At 49.2% G+C, this 22,511-nt stretch overlaps 1 protein-coding gene across 2 annotated transcripts in view; it reads right to left on the minus strand.

Moving 5' to 3' along the window:
• Nucleotides 1-1,565: 1,565 nt before the first annotated feature.
• Nucleotides 1,566-22,511, minus strand: part of CES1 (carboxylesterase 1) — a 31,206-nt gene continuing 10,260 nt past the window's right edge. For both annotated transcript variants that reach the window (XM_040498047.1, XM_040498046.1), the window contains exons 4-14: nucleotides 22,145-22,278; nucleotides 19,605-19,758; nucleotides 17,743-17,847; nucleotides 16,660-16,764; nucleotides 14,026-14,064; nucleotides 9,695-9,835; nucleotides 8,053-8,133; nucleotides 7,660-7,807; nucleotides 3,471-3,602; nucleotides 2,194-2,266; nucleotides 1,566-1,930 (exon numbers count right to left, since the gene is read on the minus strand). In XM_040498047.1, coding sequence (XP_040353981.1) covers nucleotides 1,747-1,930; nucleotides 2,194-2,266; nucleotides 3,471-3,602; nucleotides 7,660-7,807; nucleotides 8,053-8,133; nucleotides 9,695-9,835; nucleotides 14,026-14,064; nucleotides 16,660-16,764; nucleotides 17,743-17,847; nucleotides 19,605-19,758; nucleotides 22,145-22,278 — 1,296 coding nt within the window. In that variant the 3' untranslated portion in view covers nucleotides 1,566-1,746. The remainder of the gene's footprint in view (nucleotides 1,931-2,193; nucleotides 2,267-3,470; nucleotides 3,603-7,659; nucleotides 7,808-8,052; nucleotides 8,134-9,694; nucleotides 9,836-14,025; nucleotides 14,065-16,659; nucleotides 16,765-17,742; nucleotides 17,848-19,604; nucleotides 19,759-22,144; nucleotides 22,279-22,511) is intronic.

The following is a 22,511-nucleotide window of genomic DNA, read 5'->3' on the forward strand; positions in this document are numbered from 1 at the left end:
AGGACTCTGGAGACGCCAAGAGACCAATCTGAATGCTGCCCCTGACCGTGTCAGCTCAGGCGTAGTCACCGCGGTGGGGACAGAGTTGGGAGTCTCAGCCCCCCTTACAGTCCTGGATCCCTCCCCGAAGCAAGTGTGGCTATCTGGACACTTCCCACTAGAGGGCAGCAAAGAACCGCCAGTCAAATGGGTGCCTTTGGCCGAATCCGATGAACTGGAGAGGTCAGGACAAGCCCAGAATAGGAGTTTTGAAGTGTCCTGCTTACAAAGGAAGGATTGCTTCACACTTACGGGCTCCAGCTCTAGAGCCAGACTGCTAAGGGCCACATTCCAGCTGCGTCACCAGGATGGGCTTCATAGGTGCGAGACCCGTGCGTTCATTCAGGACTCTAGGCTCACGGTGGCTTTAAAACTCTGCAGTCGCCATCTTGAAATTCTTAACAATTTTTAAATAAATAGTTATTTTTATTGTTAATAAAATTGCACAGCAAATTATGTACGTGGTTTTGTCTGTTGCTTACTAGTTGAGTTTTCTTGGGCCTTGTGTTAACTTCCATGGGGTTGATAGCAAGCATTCACCTCAAAGGGTATCTGTGAAGATTATCTGAATTAATATAAAAAGTACTTTATTATGAAGGCACATAATAAATATCCAATAACTTCTAGTTACTGTTATTATTATAGGATTCAAAGGTATAATCATTGGATACCTGAAGGCTGATGCCCACCTTCACCTTGTAAAGTTCCATCTGACCACCATCTATATATATATATATATATGTGTGTATATATATATATTATTTATTTATTTATTTCACAATCTTCAGGAACCTGGGAACTCTCCTTTATTCGCTGGCTTATGCATTCAACCATCCATCCATGCACATATTCAGCACACACACTGTGCAGGGCCCAGGAGACATAGAGACTCGTACAAAGAGTCCTGCCTTGAAGAACTCATGGACCAGGTCAGTGGTTCTCAACTCTAGCCGCACACCAGCTAAACATAGGGAGTTTAAAAAAAAAAAAAAATCCTGTTGTCCAGGACCCTCCCCCGGACAAAGGAATTAGAATCAGGATGGGGCCTGGGCAACGGCATTTTTTAAAAAGTTGTTCAGGTGATTCTAATGGGCAGCCAGCACAGATATGCTAACGATAAATCCTGAAGTGATCCAGGCTATAGGAGGGGTTCAGACAAGTTGCTGGATGAGATGACCTCAGGGAAGGGCCCGGGAGGATGCTGTGTACATTGGAGAAAAACTGCGGATCTCTGGAAGGGTCAGTAAGGGTCACATGACAGTGCCACAGGGTCACGACACCTCCTTTCTCCACCACTGCAGGTACATATGTAGACTGGTAGCTCCACATGGACAAGAGAGACATTACATTCTGGCCACCCCACATCCTGTTGCTGGAAGTTGTTGAGGGCCCAGAGACATGGGGCGGATGCACAATTATCCTTGGCAGCTCCTGGAGCCAAGCCATCCCCACCGGAGGCACCTTCCAGACAATCACGCCCATCCTATTCATCTCCTCTCCCTGAGACCAAGACACAGACACTGACGTGGTCTCCGAGAGAACATTTATTCCCTAAATTGGCCACAATTCCTCTTCCCCGGCCTCTGCCCTCCCCCACCAGACATATTCCCAGCCTCCTCCATAAGATCCCTCTTTGGCTCATAAACACCTTCATAGACTACCCCAGTCTGGGCTCCCCCAGGGCCCATCGCCAGCCAGGCCACCCATTCACAGCTCAACGTGCTCTTTGTGGGGTGGCTTTTTTGCTGCCCCCTTGGCCAGGAGCTCGGTCCAGAAAGCCACTTCCTTGTCTTTCAGCTTCTGGGCTGGCTGAGTGGTGGCTCCAATCTGCAGATACCCTTCCTTCTGGGCATATGCCGGCCAAGAGGGCAGTCCTTCCCCATTGGGGTTCCTAGGAACAGAATCAAATGAGAATTGCCCAAAGTGACTGTGGGGACCCAACAACACTTTGAGATTTGCAGGACTTCTTGGTTTCATTTCCCCCAGGAGGCTCCTTCACCTCCAGAGGCAGGGAGCTCACCGAATCCTAGGCAGCCTGTCCACTTTTAGAGAACTCTCGCGCCTCCTTGTCAGGGTTACAGGGCTGGGAACTACCTTTCCCAGTAAACACCCCCACCTGTCCCAACCCTGCTCCATCTCTGTCACCAGCCTCACCCGCTCCGAGCAAAATTGGCCCAAAATTTCATCATCATCTTGCTGAGTCTGATCTCCTCTTCTGAAGCACCTCCTGTGGGGAAGAAGAAAAAAAGCCTTTGCTACTCAAAGTGTGGTTTATGGCCAGCAGCACGGGACTGCTTGTTAGAAACTCAGAATTTGAGCCCTTGCTCCAGACCGACTGTGTCAAAATCTGCATGTCAAGAAGATCTGGGTAATTTGTGTGCACTCTAAGCTTGGGCATTGCTGATGGGGGACTTGGGGGTGGCTGCAGTCTCCTCAGTGCCTAGACAGCCACGCCTCCCGGCACCTATCAAGGTCTCCAGGGCTACACCCAGAATGTTCACTACAGAGACCCCACCTTGGAATTGCTCCCATCTGGGCCTTTGCTCGCTCTCTTTCACCCACCCAAGTTCTCATAAAACCTGAAATATCATTGATGTGCAGTGGCCCTAATGCGCCAGCCAAGCAGGAAATGCCCAGAGGCACTGCTGTGTCGGCCACAAACAGCCTGAGGTGGGTCACACGCAAGTCATCTGTAACTGGTGATAGTGAAGGCATTGGAGATATTTGTGAAAGGTCTTCTTTAAAGTATTATATTATCTAGGTGCCTGGGGAGCTCAGTCAGTTAAGCGTCCAACTGTGGCTCGGGTCATGATCTCTCAGCTTGTCTGTGCTGACAGCTCAGAGCCTGGAGCCTGCTTCGAATTCTGTGTCTCCCTCTCTGTCTGCCCCTCCCTCACTCACTTGCGCTCTCTCTCTCTCTCTCTCTGAAAAATAAACATTAAAAAATAATAAAGTATTATATATATTATTAAATATATTAAGTTGAGAAAGTTAGGAATTTTAGGTGGGTAGATGGTTGGACAGACAGCCACACACGTGCACATTAGCCCCGATTCAAGGCCAACACCAATTCTAACCTTACCCTCACACACAGTGGGAAGTGAGTGGTGACATTCTAACGCTTGAGCAGGGCCCTGCATGGTGAGGGCTAGAGCAGGGCCCTCTAGCGCTTGAGCAGGTGACCTGCCATGTGGCTTATTGATACCCAGGCCTGAATTCTTAGAGTATGAACGGGGGCACTTGGATATACCTTCTCCACCAGATGTGTCGGGGTAGGAGAAAGGTTGGAAATTTTCATAGTTCAGCCCTGCTCCGATGTATTTGGGTAAGTAAGGTCAAGAGAGAAGGGGGAACTTGACCCATGGCCACCAAACTGAGACTTAAACCCATATCTTCTAACTCCAAATTTGTCGTCACCGAAGGGCCATCACCTTTTAAAAATGGTGCCCCGAAGACTGAGAACAGCTCATCGCCATGGTCCCCTATCAACGTCTTGGGTTTCATGTCTGATGAGAAGCTTGGATGATACTGGAACTCATACATGTATGTGGGGGCTCCGGCATCTGTAAAGACATGGATTCATGCACAGTTCATTTCCCCAGATGCGCACCAAGGGGGCCCTGAACGCTCCGGGAATTGGTGGCACACCTAGGTCCTAGGTACACAACAGCAGCAACATTAATAGCTGCCCATCGTGAGAGCCAACTGTGTACTAGACATTGTGTGGCCCTACAGAAAACCCTTGGTTACCAGCATAACACAGAAACAAAGCTTTGGGAAAGCTCTGCGATTTGCTTAAAGATGCACAGTTGGAGGAGGTGATATTGGCGGTGATAAACTGGTGATAAACCGGTGATCAACTGGCTTTACGTCAGATATTTGTTGAATGAATCAATGAATGAAGATTGAATGAATGAAATGTTGAAATTCTGAGTAAATCCATTCAAAATAGTATCATTATAGGGGCCTTGGGCCAATTACACACAGATCCTGTTGCCTATTGATGGGTTCACACGCAAGAACATCTCTATACACACTGTTTACGCTACTGTATTTCATTGAAAAATGGGCTCGTTTTGATTCCTTTGGAGAATATCTGCAGCCCAACAGGTGCCTTTTATTCTACCCAGTTTGGAGAGTTTCCAGTGTGCTTGTCAGCTAATTCCTAGGGAAGAGGGAAGCAAATCCTAGTTGCTGGCTCGACAGCTCAGATATTTATACAAACATGGGGGAAGGACATAATCTGTCTCTTGTATCTGGGGAAGCCGAAAACTCAGCATTTTCTATTGCTCCATCACCTCGTCACCTCATATCTTGCTTCCTGCTGGGCCTGGGGTGGTGACAGAAGAGAGAAAGAGGGCTCTGAGGGAGGACAACGGTGCCTTTCTCCTGCTTTCCCAGCCCCCACTCTCAGCACCCCCTCTCCAAGCCCCCAGAAGGTGTCGATTTTCCCTCAGATAGCTTTATCCAGAGCTGTCCACTCTGCCTACCCCTTCAGGGCCAAGTTGGGGGCCACCAGTCTAGGGTGGTACATGGAACTGGCACTTTGCATGGATCCCAATGCCCACAGCAGAATGGCTGATGGGGAAGGGTTGGGTCCCTAGTCTGGCTGGAGGAGAAATGATACAGCTTTTTTCCCCTTTGGGTGCCGTAACAAACTTGGAAAGTGCAGAAAAAAGGCAAATGACCAAAAAGATCACTTATAATCCTAGCACCACTTGAAGACACCTCTGTTAATATTTTAGCATGTATCTTTCTATGCATATACAAATGGGATGATAGTGTATATGTCATTTTGTAATATACTAAAATCATTTCTCCATATCATTAAATATTTGTCCCCAAATGATTTAATGTTATATGCCATCCCCACATGAGGAGGTAGAATAATTTATTGGAATGCCTCCCCGACCCCCCAACAGTGCACCCTTGATTTAGCCAGAGGTGCTGTCTGGAAGAAGCAACCCTTCTGTGGTTTTTAAATCCACATGTTAAACAGCTGCTTCAAGGTCAAGCAGAACTCACTGAGGGAAGGGGCTGTAACGTCCTCCACCACTCGGGAGTTTTAGAAAGGAGCTCTTTGCCACAGAGGGAAGACCTTCTGTGAATGAGAGAACTCCTTTGGGGCAGCCAGCATGCGGCACAAGAGAATTCTCTCTCTCTCTCTCTCTCTCTCTCTCTCTCTCTCTTTTAACTTTCTGCCTAAAACCAAGAGGAGGTATAAAATTCCTAGAAGCACAACACATGTTTTCAAAGGAAGGTAGGGCACAGATTAGGATAATAGGACAATAGCAGAAGAAGAATAGGAGAAGCAGAAAGGACAGACTTTGTAATCTAAGTTTGCCATTAAAGCATGGGGATGGCCCCCCCCCCTTTTTTTAAGGAAGAGCTTGTGAAATTGGCAGCATTGTCTTTATTTTTTAATCTGAGTTTTGCAAGTGAGAGAATTAAGAAATCCCAGGCATGCACTGGAAGGCAATTTCACACCATGTATCAAGAACTTTAAAATGCTCTAACGGCCCCACTTGGCAACTTCACTTCTAATAACCAATCCTAAGAAAATTATTAGAGACTTGGTTAAAGTCTGACTTTAAAGGCTGAGCATAATATATGTTTCTTGCATCGAAATATAAGCAGCCAGACTAAATATCCAATGGGACAGGGATACTAAAGTAAATTTTGATGCATCATTCCATGAAATAGTGGTTGTTTTTGAACACAAAATAGTGTTCTATGAACAAAAATATGACATACGATATCAAATTAATTTCTAAATTATATGTAAGACATGGAAAGATTATTCAAAGAAGATATATCAAAAATGTATAGCAGGGGAGCCTAGGTGGCTCAGTCAGTTGGGTGTCCAACGTTGGCTCAGGTCACGATCTCGAGGTCTGTGAGTTCGAGCCCTGTGTCGGGCTCTGTGCTGGTAGCTCAGAGCCTGGAGCCTGCTTCAGATTCTGTGTCTCCCTCTCTCTGCCCCTCCCTGCTCTGCTCTGTCTCTCTCTGTCTCAAAATAAAAATAAATGTTAAAAAAAAATTTAAAAGAGAACGTATAGCAGATGTTTCTAGGTGGAGGAATTTAGAGTGATATCTAATTTCCTTCTTCATGTGTTTCCATATCTTAAAAATTTTCCACACATGTAGGATATTAATTTTATATTCGGAAAACTTTCTGTTTATCAAAAAGAGATCGAGGCAAATACAAAATGAAAGAATAACATTGACAAAAATCTGTGTGGTCCTGGCAAGAAGACCCCGAATTCAAAGTCATAGGATACCAGATAAAAAACACAAGTCCAGTATAGCTGGGACCAGCAGACAAAGCAGAAGAAGATGCCACAAGCCAGGCATGTATCCAGAGGCAAGACCAAGGTTATGAAAGGGCAAATTTGACTCCAGGCGGCTCCTGGCTGAAACGTTTCATCAGGACCCCCGGGAGGAAGAGACAGTAACTGGCTCCTGCACATCACTATACGGAGGGCTTGGGGACAGGGTAGGTCAGCTCTAGCTGCTTTTTTATCATGCACAGAAAGTCCTGAATTTTAAAACCCCTCTGGCATGGTTAGATAGAGAACCATTTCCTGGCTTGCAGACTAGGTGAAGGAAGGGTCCTGTGAGGACCTCGTAAAGACGCCCAGAAGGGATGCATCCTTTCTAGATGAGCTTATCCAACCCTGGATCCACCTCACAGCCTTGAATCAGTGCAGGAAGGTCCTGTGGTAGAGTCAGCACACATCAGGATGGACAGAAGCCAGCTGTGTACATGGACAGTCTCTGGAACACCTGCCCCCACACCTCCCACTGCTCATTTCTTTTGTTTTATTTTGGTTTGGTTTTCTTTTGTTTTGTTGTTGTTGTTGTTTTGGGTTTGTTTGTTTTTTGTTTTTTGTTTTTGCTTTGTTTGTTTGTTTCCTGATTATATGCTTGGCTTCAGTCTACCCCCAGCTTTACCAGTTAACAAACCAGTTTGCAGCTAGCTCTGACCTTGGAAACCTGCCAAGGCATATCTTCTAAGACCTGCCATCTGGCCCCACAGACCACTGTAACTTCAGGGGAGGGGTCCCTGTGGCAGGTGCTGCTGGTGCCTCACCACATATCCAACTTCTGGACGTGCCAGCCTGACTTCCACCTCTGGCGTCCCTTTGGCCACCAAGAGACCACACTGCCCGTATGTGAGGCAGGTGAGAGCTCCAGGGAATTACCAGCCCCTTGGGAACAGCCTTCAACTCATGGCTCATGAGAGTGAAAGAATAAATACCTCTGCCCCTTGCCACTCACACGGAATAGCCCCGAGACGTGACTGGAGACACGATAGCTCCAGGTGTCCAGGGAAGTCTGATTGGTTTCCTTCTCCTTTCGGGGCACGTCTCCATTCTTCTGCTGGTGTTTTCTGGGGTCACCTCCCAAATAAGCTACTTGCATTCAGATTCTTTTCTCAGAGTTGGCTTCTGGCAGACCCAAAGTTAGACAGTGTTCCACCCCCAGCCATATGGAATTGGCCTTGGAGGCTTGACCATTGGTGGTTTCCACATATCTGTCTATGCTGAGAAGTGAGTAGGACCGACAGTGAAGCTGGTGGGTTCAGTGTCCCTCTCCTGCCCAACCTGTGGGACTCACCTCTGTGGTAACGGGCCACAGTCACAGATGGGACACCAAATATCACATCTCCAAGTGCTTCCAAGAACAGGTCTTTCTTTTTGACAGGGTCATCTGTCCCTTCTAAATACTTCTCAGCAGCCAGTGGAATCAATTCCTCAGGGATGCCCTGAAATGGAGCACAAGTAAAAGTGGCCCCGGCCCCCACCCCAGTGAATGACATAGAGAATGGCTTGCATTAGTGGTAAATCTCTCCAGCACTGCCCTGCGTGGTGAGGTGGGAAAGGCAGAAAAGTGGGGGCAGAACGCTCCAGCCCCAGTCTGCATTCTGCCATCGAATTGTTCAGCTATTTGGGGCAAGCCTCTGCCCCTCCTTGGGTCTCAGCCAGTTCCCATGGTTCCCCAGACTCTTACAATAAGCGGGTAAGACTTCCACAGGAGTGACATGGCTGTCTTCTGGTCCAGCTTGCCTTCAGAGAGTGGGTAACCCATTAGCTGTTAAAACAAGTGACACAAGTGTGAATCATCAAGAATTAGCACAAAGAACCACACTTACCAACCAACCAAAGGTCACTTTGTCATGACTTGACAGACATGGGTTCCTGATGAGTTGGGTAAAATCAATGAGACAAATAAGCTTATTATATCCAAGCAGGTGCAAAAGGATAAAGTAAATGTGAAGAGAAGCTGTCCCAGGGCCTTGCACTGTGTGTGTGTGTGTGTGTGTGTGTGTATCAATCATAGGCAAGAATCCCCACCCTGGACATGGAGACACACAGGAGGGATTTATGCCTGGCTAGTGTTGAAGTAGAGGGCTCTGAGACAAAGAACACCGACCTCACAAATACCCCCACTGTCTCAGATGACCAAGGAAGCATCAAATCCTGCCATTGTGGCTTTGGTCCGTCAGTGACCTCTGAAATTTCTGTGCTCCATCCAAACCTCTGCACTGTAGAACTTGACCAAACTCTAGCTTGACTGCCAGAGCTTAAGATCTTGTCCCTAAGATTATCCCAGTTCCCCTTAACGAGCTCCCGGACACCAAGGGAATGTATTATTTATTCTGGCCCAAACCTGGTGATAGGTTGATAGGTCCCTGAACCCCCTTTAGAGCAGCTACTTTAGAAAGCTTGCAATTACAATTCTTTCTCTGCCCTGTGAGATGTAAATCTACCACCCAAAACTGTTTCCTCCTATTGAAATGCAGACATTCAGCCCCTAAGTCTCCTTTCTCCCTCTCAGTCCCTGTGACTCTGGTGGGCACCCTGCTGCCGCCTGCACACCACTGCCTCTGGACAAAGAGACAGAAATTTGTTTCTGGAAAAACAGCACTTAACAAATCGAGGTGGACTAGTCCCGCGGACAGACTCCCCCGCCCTCCGTGCCCCTGTCACACCCCCACAGTGTCTTTCCTTGGCACATTCAGGCCTTTAACCAGGCTCCAGCCTTTTGTTGCAGGGACCTGAGTTCAGCTCACACTGGTCTCTCCTCCCTGCTGCGGGGGTAGAACTAAATAAGACTGTCCTCACCGCTTTACCTGGCATTGGCTGTGTTTATTTCTGACAGAGGGAGAGCACTTCTGACTTTTCGAACTTTCACCCCAGAGGGAGAAAGCTCCTCTGAGTCCCCCAGTTAGATGACCAAGAAAGAGCAGGTGCGGGATTTATGGAGGGACAGGATGAGCACCAGCCCAGGTGGACGGGCCGCAGGGGCTCAGGCGTCACTCCTTAGCCGGGAGTCCGTCCCTCTCCCAGTCTCGGTCTGTCCACCTGCCCAGTGATTATCCTTACAGACTCCCCCGGCACCCACGTTGTGGGATTCTTAGATTGGAAGACAGTCAGAGTGCTTGGGGAGAGGGGTCCCCAGGTGGCAGTGCGGCCATCCTGGAGAAGTTTCCCCACGGAAATGTCAATGCCCCTCCTCATGGAAATGTGAAGGGGACGGCTGCCCTGGATTCAGAGGGGGGCCTCGAGAAGGAGGAGCCTCTGTGAGCAGAGATGGGAGGGGTGATGTGATGGGTGGGGGAGGGGAGCCCAAGGGGACCCCACATTCTCACCTTTGGAAGAAGCCAACCAAACTCATGCTTGTTGATTCCGATGATATAGGGAACAAAGTCGAATTTCTTTTCTGCCAGCATCTCTTCAGGCATCTTTGGTAACAGTACTCCATCCACCACGATGGGCAGGAAGGGATGGCTCTGGGAAGGAGGGCATCATGGTGTCTGGGCTTCTGCTCTCAAGGCCACACGCATATCCCCCTCTCCACCTGTCAGAGCAGGGGGCCAGCACCCCACACCTGCACGGCCACAGGTGGTGGCCACAGAACTCAGGCTCTTCCAAACAGGGCCAAGTGCATGTGACCCCAGAGGCAGAACTAGCAGTGGGAAGTCTGAGGGGGGCAAAACTCACTCAAACTGAAATACACGTATACATATCTCTACATATTTCTGTACATTTATGTACATATAAGCACACATTAAATTTATTAAATATAAATATATTAAATATATGAATATATAAATATGCAAATATATTTTAGTATTAAAATCTATAAACATATACATTTTATATAACTTTATATAAATACATAAAATATATACGTATATACATACACACACACACACATATATATATACCGCACGTATATGTAAAAATTTATATCTCTCAATTTGCAGTTTACATTTGCCTATGTGGGTCTCTAGAGTCAATTCTGTTATCCGTGGCTGTTCGGTTCTCTAAAGGCACCGTGGGCTCTGAACTAGCAAATGCGGGGCCACTGCTCAATGGGGAAATACGAAGTCAGGTTCCTGCAACTATCTGGTCACATTTTCATCAACTCCGTTTTCCGTGTGCTTAACGACACCTTGATGGAATATGCGTTGCTTACAAATAACTAATTATATGTAGTATTTATTTATAATAAAACACCAGCTGAGGCCTCACCATCTTCCTGGGCCCTCGGGAACATGCCTGGAACTTCCTCGCCTTCAGCCTCACGGCAGGGTTGTTATGCTTTCGTATCCATGGTCATCTCACAAAACCACGAATGTGCCCGATTTCACACAGCTTTCATCACATACTAGATGGTATTTTAGCGCTTTCCCAAGCCGCCTCACAGACAGATCGGCAAGTTGCCCCTTCCTGTTCCTGGATGGGCTGCCTTACTGATCCCTTGCCGCTGAACTCACAGCCCACAGCACAGTCAGCCGCCCTGGAAGAAGCTGATCTAACTAACACACAAAGGCCCATCACAGCCTGGAACAAGCCCTCCCTCCGGAGCACGGGACAGTGCCTGAGGGGCCACTTGCCACAGTGAAACCATCAACAGAAAGCACAAAAATGCGGAAAACGTGGCACTGAGTACACAGTGGAAAGGACACGTGTTAAGAGTATGAGACATGAGACAAGAAGCCACAGGCTTTGCTGCATCTCGAACGGGAGCCTACACATGGTCTCTCAGCCTTCTCGCCACTCCATGTCCACGAATGACAGTAAAAAGTGTCAGGAGTATCAGGGCGCCTGGGTGGCTCCGTTGGTTAAGCGTCCAACTTTGGCTCGGGTCATGACCTCACAGTTCGTGGGTTCGAGCCCTACGTCAGGCTCTGTGCTGACAGCTCAGAGTCTGGAGCCTGCTTCAGATTCTGTGTCTCCCTCTCTCTCTGCTCCTCCCCTGTTCATGCTCTGTCTCTCTCTCTCTCAAAAATAAATAAACATTAAAAAAAGCAGTGTCAGGAGTATCAGTTTTGGGGTCACACATTAATTTTAGAGAGTAGATGAATTCACAAACACAGAATTCACAATTAATCAGAATCAATTGTACTTATTGGTCTATATTTAATTAAACACAAGCTGCTATTGATAAACAGTTCGCTTCGAGGAGGTAGTGAGCCCCCCATCACTTAAGGTGCCTAAACAGAGACCCGATTCCTTCTTAGAGAGAAAAAGCATGAATAAAATCATCAGGGATGGGCTCGCATTGTATTGAAAAAAATGTCTCCATTTGAGGTTTTACCTTTGATGAAGATCAGTTACGTGGGCACAGATTCAGCAGCACCTGACCCCCATGTCACCATCCGGGGAGCCGGCTCTGGGCATGGTTATAACGCATATTTGGCCACAGTCGTTATTAAGAATGTGGGTTTTGGAGCCAGATTATCTGGACTTGAATCCTGGCTCTGCCACCTACTGGCTGGTAACTTGGGAAAGTTATTTCATCTGTTTGTGCTTTAGTTGTGTCATCTGTGAGACGGGTTGAAATAGGGATTAAGTGACCGAACCGGTGCAGAATGCTCGGCACAGTACCTGGTCCCGGAGGCAGCTCGATACACGTTAGAGATCACTCCTAAAACTCGCTGGCAGTGCTCCGGAGCCCTCGCCAGCTCCATGAGCCGTATTTCCAGCTCCACACGCCGTGCGCCTGATCCCCCCCCACCGGATGGCAGGCGGCGTTGGACAGCCCCCTGTGCTTCCAGGAAACTGCATCTGCCCTGCAAGGGCCAATGAAGAGATGACGGGCCATTTCTGGCAGCCACAGAAGGGGCTCAGCGGGACCGGCGCCCAAAGCCTAATCCAGAACAGGCACGGCCTGGGAGGGTCGGATGTTGCGGCATACTTTTTGCACAATGCCTGGCACACAGCAGTCACATGGACGTGTCCTGAAGGGATAACTCCATGGGGGCGAGGGCGTTTGTCTTGTAAGAAAGGTCAGCCTTTTAAGAAGGAAGTGACATGCCCTGACCTGTGTTTACAAGGGTCAGTCTGCGGCACCGGGGGACGAGGGTGGGGGGAAGTAAACGTGGAAGATAATCAAAGTCCAGAAGAGGGACAGAGGGGCCATGATCTGACCGAGGTGGCGTCCCACGGAGGCTGACAAGTGACACCAAGAACAATACGATCGCTTCCCAGTGGCTGCCCTGTGTGGGCCTCGGGCATTCCCAGGCTGGGGTCAAAATCCCAGGGGCTTGCTTCACCACCCTCTTTCTCTTCTGCCCCATATCCTGTCCATTAGCAAATCCCACCAGCCACGACTTCAAAAATACCCAGATGCCACCCCACTGTCTCACCACCCCCTCTGCTACGGGCTCAGCCCAGGCTGCCATGACCTCTGGCCTTGACTGCTGCAGCTCAGTGGCCTTCCAGATGGTCTCCGGGGGCTGCCTACCCTTCCCTACCTTCAATTTCAATGCAGCAATCAAAGAGCCCTTTTGTAAAACCCAAGGTCAACTCACTCCTCTGTTCAAACCACTCCCAACACTTCCTCATCTCACTTGAAATCAAAATCCAATTCCTTTAAAGGGACCGCCCCCACCTCCCTTTCCTTTCTAGCTTCAAGCCTGTTCTCTCCTCTGACCCCCTCCACACCAGCCACACAGGCCTCCTGCCTCAGGACCTTTGCAGCCGCTGTTCTCTCTGCCTAGGATACTCTTCCTCCAGTTTACCTGACAGCTGCCTTCCTCTCCGCCTCCAGAACTTGGCCCAGATGTCACCTTCTTCTTGAGACTTCCCTAACTCTGCGATGCAGATTCAAACCACAGCAAACTCTATACCCCTTTCTCACTTTCTTTCCCCCCATAACAAGGACCCTTTTCTGTTACTGTACTCTTCCCTCACTCCAAGGGCATTGTATCTGCTTTGCCTGTTTTATTGCTGTTTCCCCAGCTCCTAAATCAGGTCCTTTCACACAGTAAGTGCTACTTAAATCTTTGCTGAATGAATGAATGAATCTCCCTGAATGCTCACAACACCTTTGAAGGCAGGTGCTGGTGTCCATCCCCAAGAGAGAGCAGAGAGCACAGGACTGTAAATGTTGCAGAGATAATGTCTCAGAACCTGCCAACGTGCTGGAAAGTAAGAGGGGAGGAGGAAGGAGATGGGGAGGCTGCTATGGAGTTCTGGTGTGGCTGGGAGGAAGGTGGTATATCCTCAGGACTGAGATTCTCAGCCCCTTCCGGACGGCCCCTCCAACAGCGTAGCTTGGACAGCTAATCAACCCAGCAGCCTCCTGGGAAAGGCGTGAGCTCCTCAGTGAAGGCTCCTTAAGAAACGCTTCATCCAGCTAGCTCCACGACCCCATGGTGGAAGTTTCTAGTCCCAGCCCTCTCCTGAGGGGAATTTCTGGGAGCAGGAAATGTAAACAAGAAGTGGGCGGTAGGCTGGGGCCAAGGGACACAGAGTTGGTAACTGGATTGGGAATCAGGGAAACCTGTTCCAGTCCCATGACTAGTCCACCTGGCTGCGTTATCCAGGCAGGTCACTGCCCCTCTCTGAGCCTCGGCAACGTAAACACAAGGAGTTACCAAGAGCCCACAAGGGAGGGTTCATTCATTCCCATTTGACTAGAGCTTAAAGGTGTCAAGAAACCTGTAATCAAGAAACCAAAAGTCCTTACCTCTCTGGGGTCTCCATATAAATCAATAGTGAAAAATTTCTGTGAAGACAAAGGCAGAGGGTGTGGGTGAGAAGGCTTCCAGGGACAAAAGCCATGAGAGGTGAGCCAAAGGTGTCAGGTTCTCCCTCCTGGTGCCACCCTGGCTGGACTGAGAGGAAGTGGGCAGGACACTGGCTCCCCTGGGCAGGGGCACAGGTGTAGGCGTGGGATGGGGGAGGGAGGCGCTGGAGAAAACGTCTGTTTGTGCCTGCCCTCCACCCATTTCCCCTACTTGTTTCCCCAGGCAACATGACCCCAGTATTCCTTTGGGGGACCTCCTTCTTCCCCACTCTCACTCCATAAATCCAGGCATCTGTATGTGACCTGGGGTGCCCCATCTCCCTGACCATAGAGATTAGTTCAGGTATGGGCACAGGCCCGTGTTACTCCAATAGGCTTTACCCCTCAAGTTTTTGCTGGAAGTATTGTGAAAGTTTCTAAATGGATAGGAATGTAAGTCTAGATGCTGTTGCTATCTTTAACCTCCCGAGGGAACAAACTTGCCTGAGAGAAAAAAAAAAGCTGAAAGATAGGGCAGGTATATTCTTAATAATATCATATGTGCATCTGGATCCAGCCATGCCTGAAGCCATGTATTCCTCAACTGTGCTTTGGTTTTCGGTTAGTTTCATGAAGATTTTGTTACAACACATTTCTTTTTCCACTCAAGGAATTTTGAGAGGAGTCTCCTCTTGTATAAGAAAGTCCTGACTTAAGAAAACTCACTGAAATTCACCCCAACCCATGCTCCTTTTTGCTGTATATTTGCTACACTGTAGCTAACAGGTCTCACTAGAATGTAGCAAGTGACAAGTAAGGTATTCTTTATTAGGGCTGTAGCCCTACCAGTCAGTGAGTTGTATGTCTGTGTGCCTGTGGGGGGGGGGGGGGGGGGAGTGTGTGGGTGTGTTTTGGGGAGATACTCTATATCAACTCAGAAACATAACATGGGCTGTTAATTTCTCTGGGTTTTCTCAAAATCACCAAGTCTCTCCTTATAAACTGAGTCTTCTTAAGTCAATGGAGAATTGCTGAAATAAACCTACCTCTTTCCAGGAATCGGAAATAATTGTGTTTTTATTCTTTGAATGCACTGATCACCTTATTTGAGACTGAGAAACCAAGATCCAAGCCCCAAGGCTTTGGACGTTGGAGTTAAGCCAGGAAATAAAACAGAGTTCAGGGCCAGAGGCCTAGCCTTAGAGGGTCCGGGAATATCCTTAGAGGCTGAGGGTTCAGCTGAGAGTCCAGGGGCTTAGGCTACACCTTAGCTCACATTCATACCCTTCTCCCACAGAGGGAATAGTTCCCATTGGGCTTACAAGCTGTATTTTCTGGGCGTCCTTGTGATGACACTGTCATAGCCATCCATCAGTCCTCAAATGTCCCTCCTCTGTGAAGCATCCCTACTGACTATTAGGAATGTTTCCTCTCTGTTTACCCCCACCACCCTTAACCCATGAAGTATATGAGTGTGTTTCTCCTTGGACAGATCCTCATAAGCAAGGACTGTATCTGATTAATGTCTGCATCACCCACCCAGTTACCCTTCTCCATACACCTAGGATGGACGGAGGGAGGGACGGATGGATGGACAGATAGATAGATGGATGGATGTAGATGATGGAAGGAGTTGGTCAATAAAATGGCGTAAGGGTGAATCGGACGGATTGGTAGACAGATCAACAACAACTAGGTGAGGGATGGATCACTGATTTTGGATGACAAGTGAATGGTAAGTGAAGATACATGGTGGTTGGATAATGTAGAGATGACTGAAATGAACGAAAGTTAGGGATGGATTGATATTAAACTGATAAAAGAACATTGATGAGTTGGACAGACTGGTGGATGAGTAGACAAATACGATGATGAATGAATTGATGGATGGATGGTTGTTCCAGAATCACGATGGAGGCAGAGTCTCAGAAAAGCCAGAAAATTGGGCCACCACTGGGATATAATTGAGGTAGTTTCTAAATTAAGCAAGATAAATTGTGACAACCTTCCTTAAAATCTTTGTTCTTACTATCGCATCCTCAAAATTCAGAACAGTAGTTATCTCTGGGAGTATGTAATGCCTCATTTCTTAAAAATACATTTGGAAACAAGAATGGGAAAACAGTAAGTTTTGATAGAGGTGAGAGATCATGATACAATTTGTTCGTTACGCTGTTTTTCAACTTTGCAAATGTTTGAGATATTTTACAATAAAAAAGAAAAAAAAGAGGGGCGCCTGGGTGGCTCAGCCGGGTGAGCATCTGACTCTAGATTTTGGCTCAGGTTATGATCCCAGGGTCATGGGATCAAGCCCAAGTTGGGCTTGGCATGAGCATGGGGCCTGCTTAAGATTCTCTCTCTCTGCCTCTGCCCCTCTCCCCAGCTTGCATGCTCCCTCTCTCTCTCTGTCTCTCAAATTAAATAAAGAAAAAAAAAAAAGAAAGGAATTCCCATTCAGATCCAGAGGCTGACACTGTTCCCCAGGGGAGAGACACTGTCCCAGGCAGGCTTCTAGGTCAAGGGGACTGCTGAAATAATGAAGCCTGGGTGGGGGGGGGGGGGTGCTCGCGTGGCCACGAGAGTGGGTACACCTACCATCTTCCGCGATACCTCCAAGAGCTCCTCTTCTGTCTTCTGGCGCAGGCAGTGAACAGTGACAGCCGAGGTGGTGGTTCTACACCCAGCAAAGAAAGCAATTTGCTGCAGAGATCACAAGCAACAGCAGAATTCAAGAGCCATGTCCCTTCCCTCCATCAATAAAGAGCTGTTCTACCCCGACCTTCATTTTTAAAGACAGCGGTGGGGGAGCAGAGAATACTCGAGACCAGCAGGTGGGGGTCCTGGGTCCCGTCGTGCCAATTAGACAAGCTTTGTCCTTATTCCCCTGTCTCTGTTGAAATGGGTGTAACGATCTCCAAGCTGAGCGTCTAGAGGGAGGGAGCGCAGGGCGGGGGATCGGGGCGGGGGGGGGGGGGGGAGTGCTGTAAGAGCATGGAATCCAGAACCACACTGCCTGGTTTCAGATGTCTTTTCAGGAAGCCTTACACCCTACACACTAGCTTAGGTGCTTCTTTTGGATTACGTTATGACATCAGACACCTCTGTTTTATTGCTCTTATCAGCTGAGACTTTATAATCTGTGTGATTATGTAATCATTAATCTGCCTCCTCCATTACAATGCAAAATTCACAAAGCTGTTAGATGTCTGGCTATCCCCAAATTATGTGATGAATGAATGAACGAGTGAATGAATGAATTCTCCAGGAGCCCACCCCAGCCATGAGGCACTTAAGGAGGAGCCACTCCAGGCCCACATCCTGCTAGTGGGTTCACCAGAACTGAGACCCTGAGAGACGAGATGTGGGGACAGTCCGCTGCCCACTGTGTGGCCTGGCAGTCCGCCTTGGCACACTTTGGGAAGAGTGTTCAGTGGACAGAGCACCATGCTGGCGGTCCAGAGCCACGTGCTCGAATCCCAGCTCTGCCCTGATCCCTCATGGTCCCTGGCAAGCTGCTTCCACTGTCCGCCCCAGTTTGCTCAGTGGTAAAACTGGGAGGCTGGCTGCCACGTCTCCTCGTCCTTCCAGTTTCATGACTCTGGATGCCCTGGCAGGAAAGTCCCTTGAAGACTCCAGGGGAGCGGAGCAAAGGGTGTCAGGTGACCCAGTGTGACCCACCTGAGCTGCATCCTTCATGTCTTTCTTGACCAGGGCAGTAGTGAGGGCCACGCCACTCTCGGAGATGGCCCGGTGGAAGAGGTTCTTGGCCAGTGGAGATAACACCTGGCAGGAGAGTGGACGGAAAGAGAGTTTCTGCTGGTGTGGAGGACTTTTCAAGAGCTATCCCATCCACAGCTCTACCCTGGCCCATTCCCCTGAAGACCCTGGACTCAGTAGACACAGCAGGTCCTTGCCTGGCCTGGCCTGGTCCCAGGCCGATCCTGGGACTGGTTTCTCCAAGAGAACCTTAGCTGGAGAGAGCCAGCAGCACAGAAAGAGGGGAGAAGAGGAAGTGTTATGATCGCACTGATCCTAACAATCAGAACTATCTAAACACAGTGTGGCAACTCCTGGCCACACTTTATTTTTTTTTTAATTTTTTTTTTTTAACATTTATTTATTTCTGAGACAGAGAGAGAGAGACAGAGCATGAACGGGGGAGGGGCAGAGAGAGAGGGAGACACAGAATCGGAAACAGGCTCCAGGCTCTGAGCCATCAGCCCAGAGCCCGACGCGGGGCTCGAACTCACGGACCGCGAGATCGTGACCTGGCTGAAGTCGGACGCTTAACCGACTGCGCCACCCAGGCGCCCCTCCTGGCCACACTTTAAAGACACAGTTCCGATTCCCCATTTCCATTACTCAGGATTTATCTTAAGAAAAGTGATCATAACGTTTATAATATAATTGGGAATAACCTAAGCTTCCAAAATCATGCAGTTGAGTGAATAAACCATTTTCCGTTCTTACCGTGGAATACTATACCATGGAATACCATGGAATCTACAACAAAATGATATTAGTGGAAGAGTGTTTAATGTTCAGGGAAATGTTTCCATTATAAGATAGGCTAAGGAAGGGTTTTGTTAAAAAAATCTTAGGTAGATAAATGATAGATCAATCAGAGATAGATGATAGATAGATAAATAGATAGATAGATGAGAGAGAGAGACAGAGAGAGAGAGAGGGAGAGAGAAACAGGGTAAGCGAATCATGGAGGAAAAAACTAGAAAAGTGTCAAAATGTCCATGGTGAGCTTCCCTGGGTAATGGGGCTATGGATGACTTCATTTTCTTTGGGTTTGTCTGTACTTTTCCTATTTCTCCACTTAATAAGATATAAAAACATTTCCTTCTGAGTGTTCCACAAGGAAACCAATACATACATTCAAAATACAGTAATGGTGCTGACCCTCAACAGTGAAGGGGCTGGAGGGTGTTTTATGGCTCCCAGCACTTTGTCAGCTGGTTTCCATCCCTGCTTCTCTCAGCGGCTCCCCAGCCTCATTCCCCACACCTGGTCCCCAGGGGCCCCAGGAGCCCACACGGCTCCCCCATCCCTTCCTGACCCCACTTCCACCACCCTCCCCTGGTCACACACTCCCCCCATCCTGGCTCAACCTCTGCCCTGCTCTGAGCGCTCACATCCCCCGACAGGCAGACCTGGCTTCAGGCCGAACAGTGACGCTGTCCAACTCTTATTCATAATCCATGCTCACCCCTACCTTCCAGGAGAAATGCAGTGAATCCTGATGTTAAGATGAGTAGGAAGGAGAGAGAGAGCTGGAGCTCAGCCACGTTAGAAGAGGAGGAATGTCGCCGCTGTGGCTGGGGCTGGAGACTCTCGAGGACCCAGGACACTAGCCTGGGCTCTGAGCCTCCCGGGGGCCAAGGAAAGTTTGACCATTAGCCCTCCCCCCCATCTAATGCCGTGCAGAGTAGGGGCAGCCCTAGATCCAGATCTCGTAGGAAAAGGTGCCAACAGGGCAAAAGGCTCCAAGGAGTCTCATCAGTAGCCGTACCAAGGCCAGGAACACTTACAAGAATAGAGACGCTGATACCTCCTGCTGACTCCCCGAAGATAGTGACAGAACCCGGGTTTCCTCCAAAGTTGGCAATGTTCTCCTGGACCCAGCGAAGTGCGGCCACCTGGTCCAACTGACCCCAGTTTCCCCGGCTGTGTTCGTCCCCTGTGCTGTTAAGAACAGGGTGGAGGCGGGAGCACAGACTTCATGGCAGGGCTCTCAGGACCATAAATGGGGCTGGGGGCCCTAGGTGAGTCTTCTAGTAAAAGACTGGGCTTCCACAACCCTGACACAAGGGTCGTCTCCCGTCTTCATTTCTGTAGCCTTGTTCTGTTGTAGGGCTCTATAGTCATTCAACTGGGATCTATTTACTGAGTGTCTACTTTATACAAAACACTGTTCTAAGAGCTAAGAGCACATCTGACAACGAAGCAGGCAAAATCTCTGATATACAGAGCTCACACTACAGATCACACACAAACAGATAAATACAGAATATGATGTCAGATAATAAAAGTATTCTCAGGAAAAATAAAACAGGGTGAGGGAAAAGGCAGGAGTGGAGCAGCTGGGTCCTATCTCAGATCACATGACCAAGAAAGGCCTCTTTGAGGTGGTAGCGTTTGAGTAGAGACTTGAATGGATGAGCGCGTGAGCCTTGCACATATCGAAAGAAGGGAATGCCAGGCTGAAAAAACAGCCAGTGCAAAGGCCCTGGGGTCCAGTGGACAAAAGTAGGAGTGTCGGACATGCAGCTAGAGGGCTCTGTGGGCCTTGGTAAGACCTTTGATGTCATTGTTAGCAATGTGGGAATCCATTTCAGGGCAACAACGAGGTTCCATTTATGTCTTCAATGATCGCCCTGGCTACTGTCTGGATTAGACATAAGCATCCAAGCAGCAGGGTTATAAAAGTAGGTGGTTATTACAATCATCTAAGAGAGAGACACAGAGGGCTGGTTAGGGGCCATAAGGGCGGAGGCGAGAAGTGGTTGGATCCTGAATATATTCTGAAGGTGGAACCGAGAGGATTTGCTGACCCGACTGGATGTGAGGAGTAAGAAGAAGACAAGTCAAGGGTGCCCGCTAGTCTTCTATCTGGAGCAGGTGGAAGGAGGGGCTTCCAGTAGCCACCAGGAGGCGCTGTCAGGAGAGTAGGAAAGTGCGGAGCAAGGAGCGGTGGGGGTCAAGGGTTAAGTTTGTCCCGTGGAGTGTGGGGCCCTTCAGACGTCCAGTGGAGATGGCAGCAGGTGCAGGTACCAGTTAATGCCTTACACATCTGGATTTCCAAGGAGAGGCAGGGACTGAAACGGGGAGCTTTGAATGCGGCCCCTGAGGTCACCCAGGGGGCCAGTGGAGACGGAGAGAGAGATACACATGGAGGTCAGAGAGTCTCGTGTGAAGAGTCGTGTGTGGATGCTGCCGAGGTTGGCCCAAGAGCTGTTGGGTCACTGGTGACCTCGGCCAGAACGCAGTGGTGTGTTTGGAGAGGAACCCTGACTGGGGTGGGGTGGACTGGGAGGGGCAGCAGCAGCAGAAATAGCTAATATAGCGGTTTGACTGTAACGGGGAGCAGAGAGACGGGCCACGGCTGAGAGAGGAGAGGAGTCTCAATGGTGGCCATTCATCCCGAGGCAGCACTCACCTGGGGTAGCCCTCCTCCAGCCCTGGGGGTCTTTCTTGGGAGCAGCCCACCCCCGGCCCACCCTTCAGCCATCTCAGGGTCAGAGGGACTGTGTAACACAGAGGTAACTGTGTCCTGCAGGGAAACTGGTCCCTGCCCCATGGAGACTCAATCGGGAAGACACTTGCCTTCACTCATTTGGGCCAAATTCCAAAAAAGGAAACGGGAGGAGTGGGTCTGACATTCCTCCCAGGGGGGCTGTCCACTGGAGTCAGATGCACCGACAACCTTCAGCTCCAGACACCCGTTCCTTTTCCTTCACCCACAAGGATGCCCGGACCACGTTCCTGCCCGGACCACGTTCCTTCCTTCTTTTCTCATGTGGTAGCCTCTAAGTGCCCCGCTGCATGCTGTCTCGATAGATGTGTGCAATGTGCTGGGACAGCACAAGTGAGAAAGAGAAGAGTATTTCAGAGGGTGTAACATTTGGGTTGGGCCTTGCAGAATGAATAGAAGTTCATCAGGTACCGGCGCCTGGGTGGCTCAGTCGGTTGAGGTGTGCAACTTCGGGTCAGGTCATGATCTCATGGTTCGTGAGTTCAAGCCCCACGTCAGGCTCTGCTGTCAGCACAGAGCCTGCTTCAGATCCTCTGTCCCCGTCTTTCTGCCCCTCCCCCCCCAAAATAAACAAACATTAAAAAAAAAAAGGAAGAAGTCCATCAGGTAGAACGGGCATTCTAGGTAGAGAGGATACACCTACAAAAAGCTCAGAAGCAAGTGGACCCGTGTGGCTGGGGAAGGAGAAGATAGGTAGAGCCCAAATATGAAGGGACTTGGATGCTTCACTAGGGAACCTGGCCAAGATCCCCTTGAGGGTTGACATGATCAGAGCTGAATCCTTGCATCCTTGCTTTGTGGGCCAATGTATCTTACCTGAAGTATCCCCAGATGCCCAGGCGGTACTGAATGGTCACCACCACCACATTTTCATGGGCAGAGAGGACCAGTCCACTATAGGTTGATGCTCCGCCCACCATCAGACCCCCTCCATGGATCCACACCATCACCTGGACAGGAGGGAAGCAACCGTCCTGGTTAGAGGAAGCAAAGCCGGGAAGGGCCTCAACAGGTTATCTGGTTTGGTCGCCTCCCTCTTGACCGTGACCCAAGGGGGCCGATCCCTGAAGTCTACTAGTCCCCAGCAAAGTGGGAGCAGGCAGGTGCTCCTTTCCTCTGTGCTCCCAACCGGGGCCTGGGCCACTACCCTACTCGGTACACCCTGGCTGTCCCTTCCTGGGTC

This window comes from Herpailurus yagouaroundi, unplaced genomic scaffold (assembly GCF_014898765.1).
Source record: "Herpailurus yagouaroundi ecotype Mexico unplaced genomic scaffold, PumYag 190, whole genome shotgun sequence".
NCBI lineage: Eukaryota > Metazoa > Chordata > Mammalia > Carnivora > Felidae > Herpailurus > Herpailurus yagouaroundi.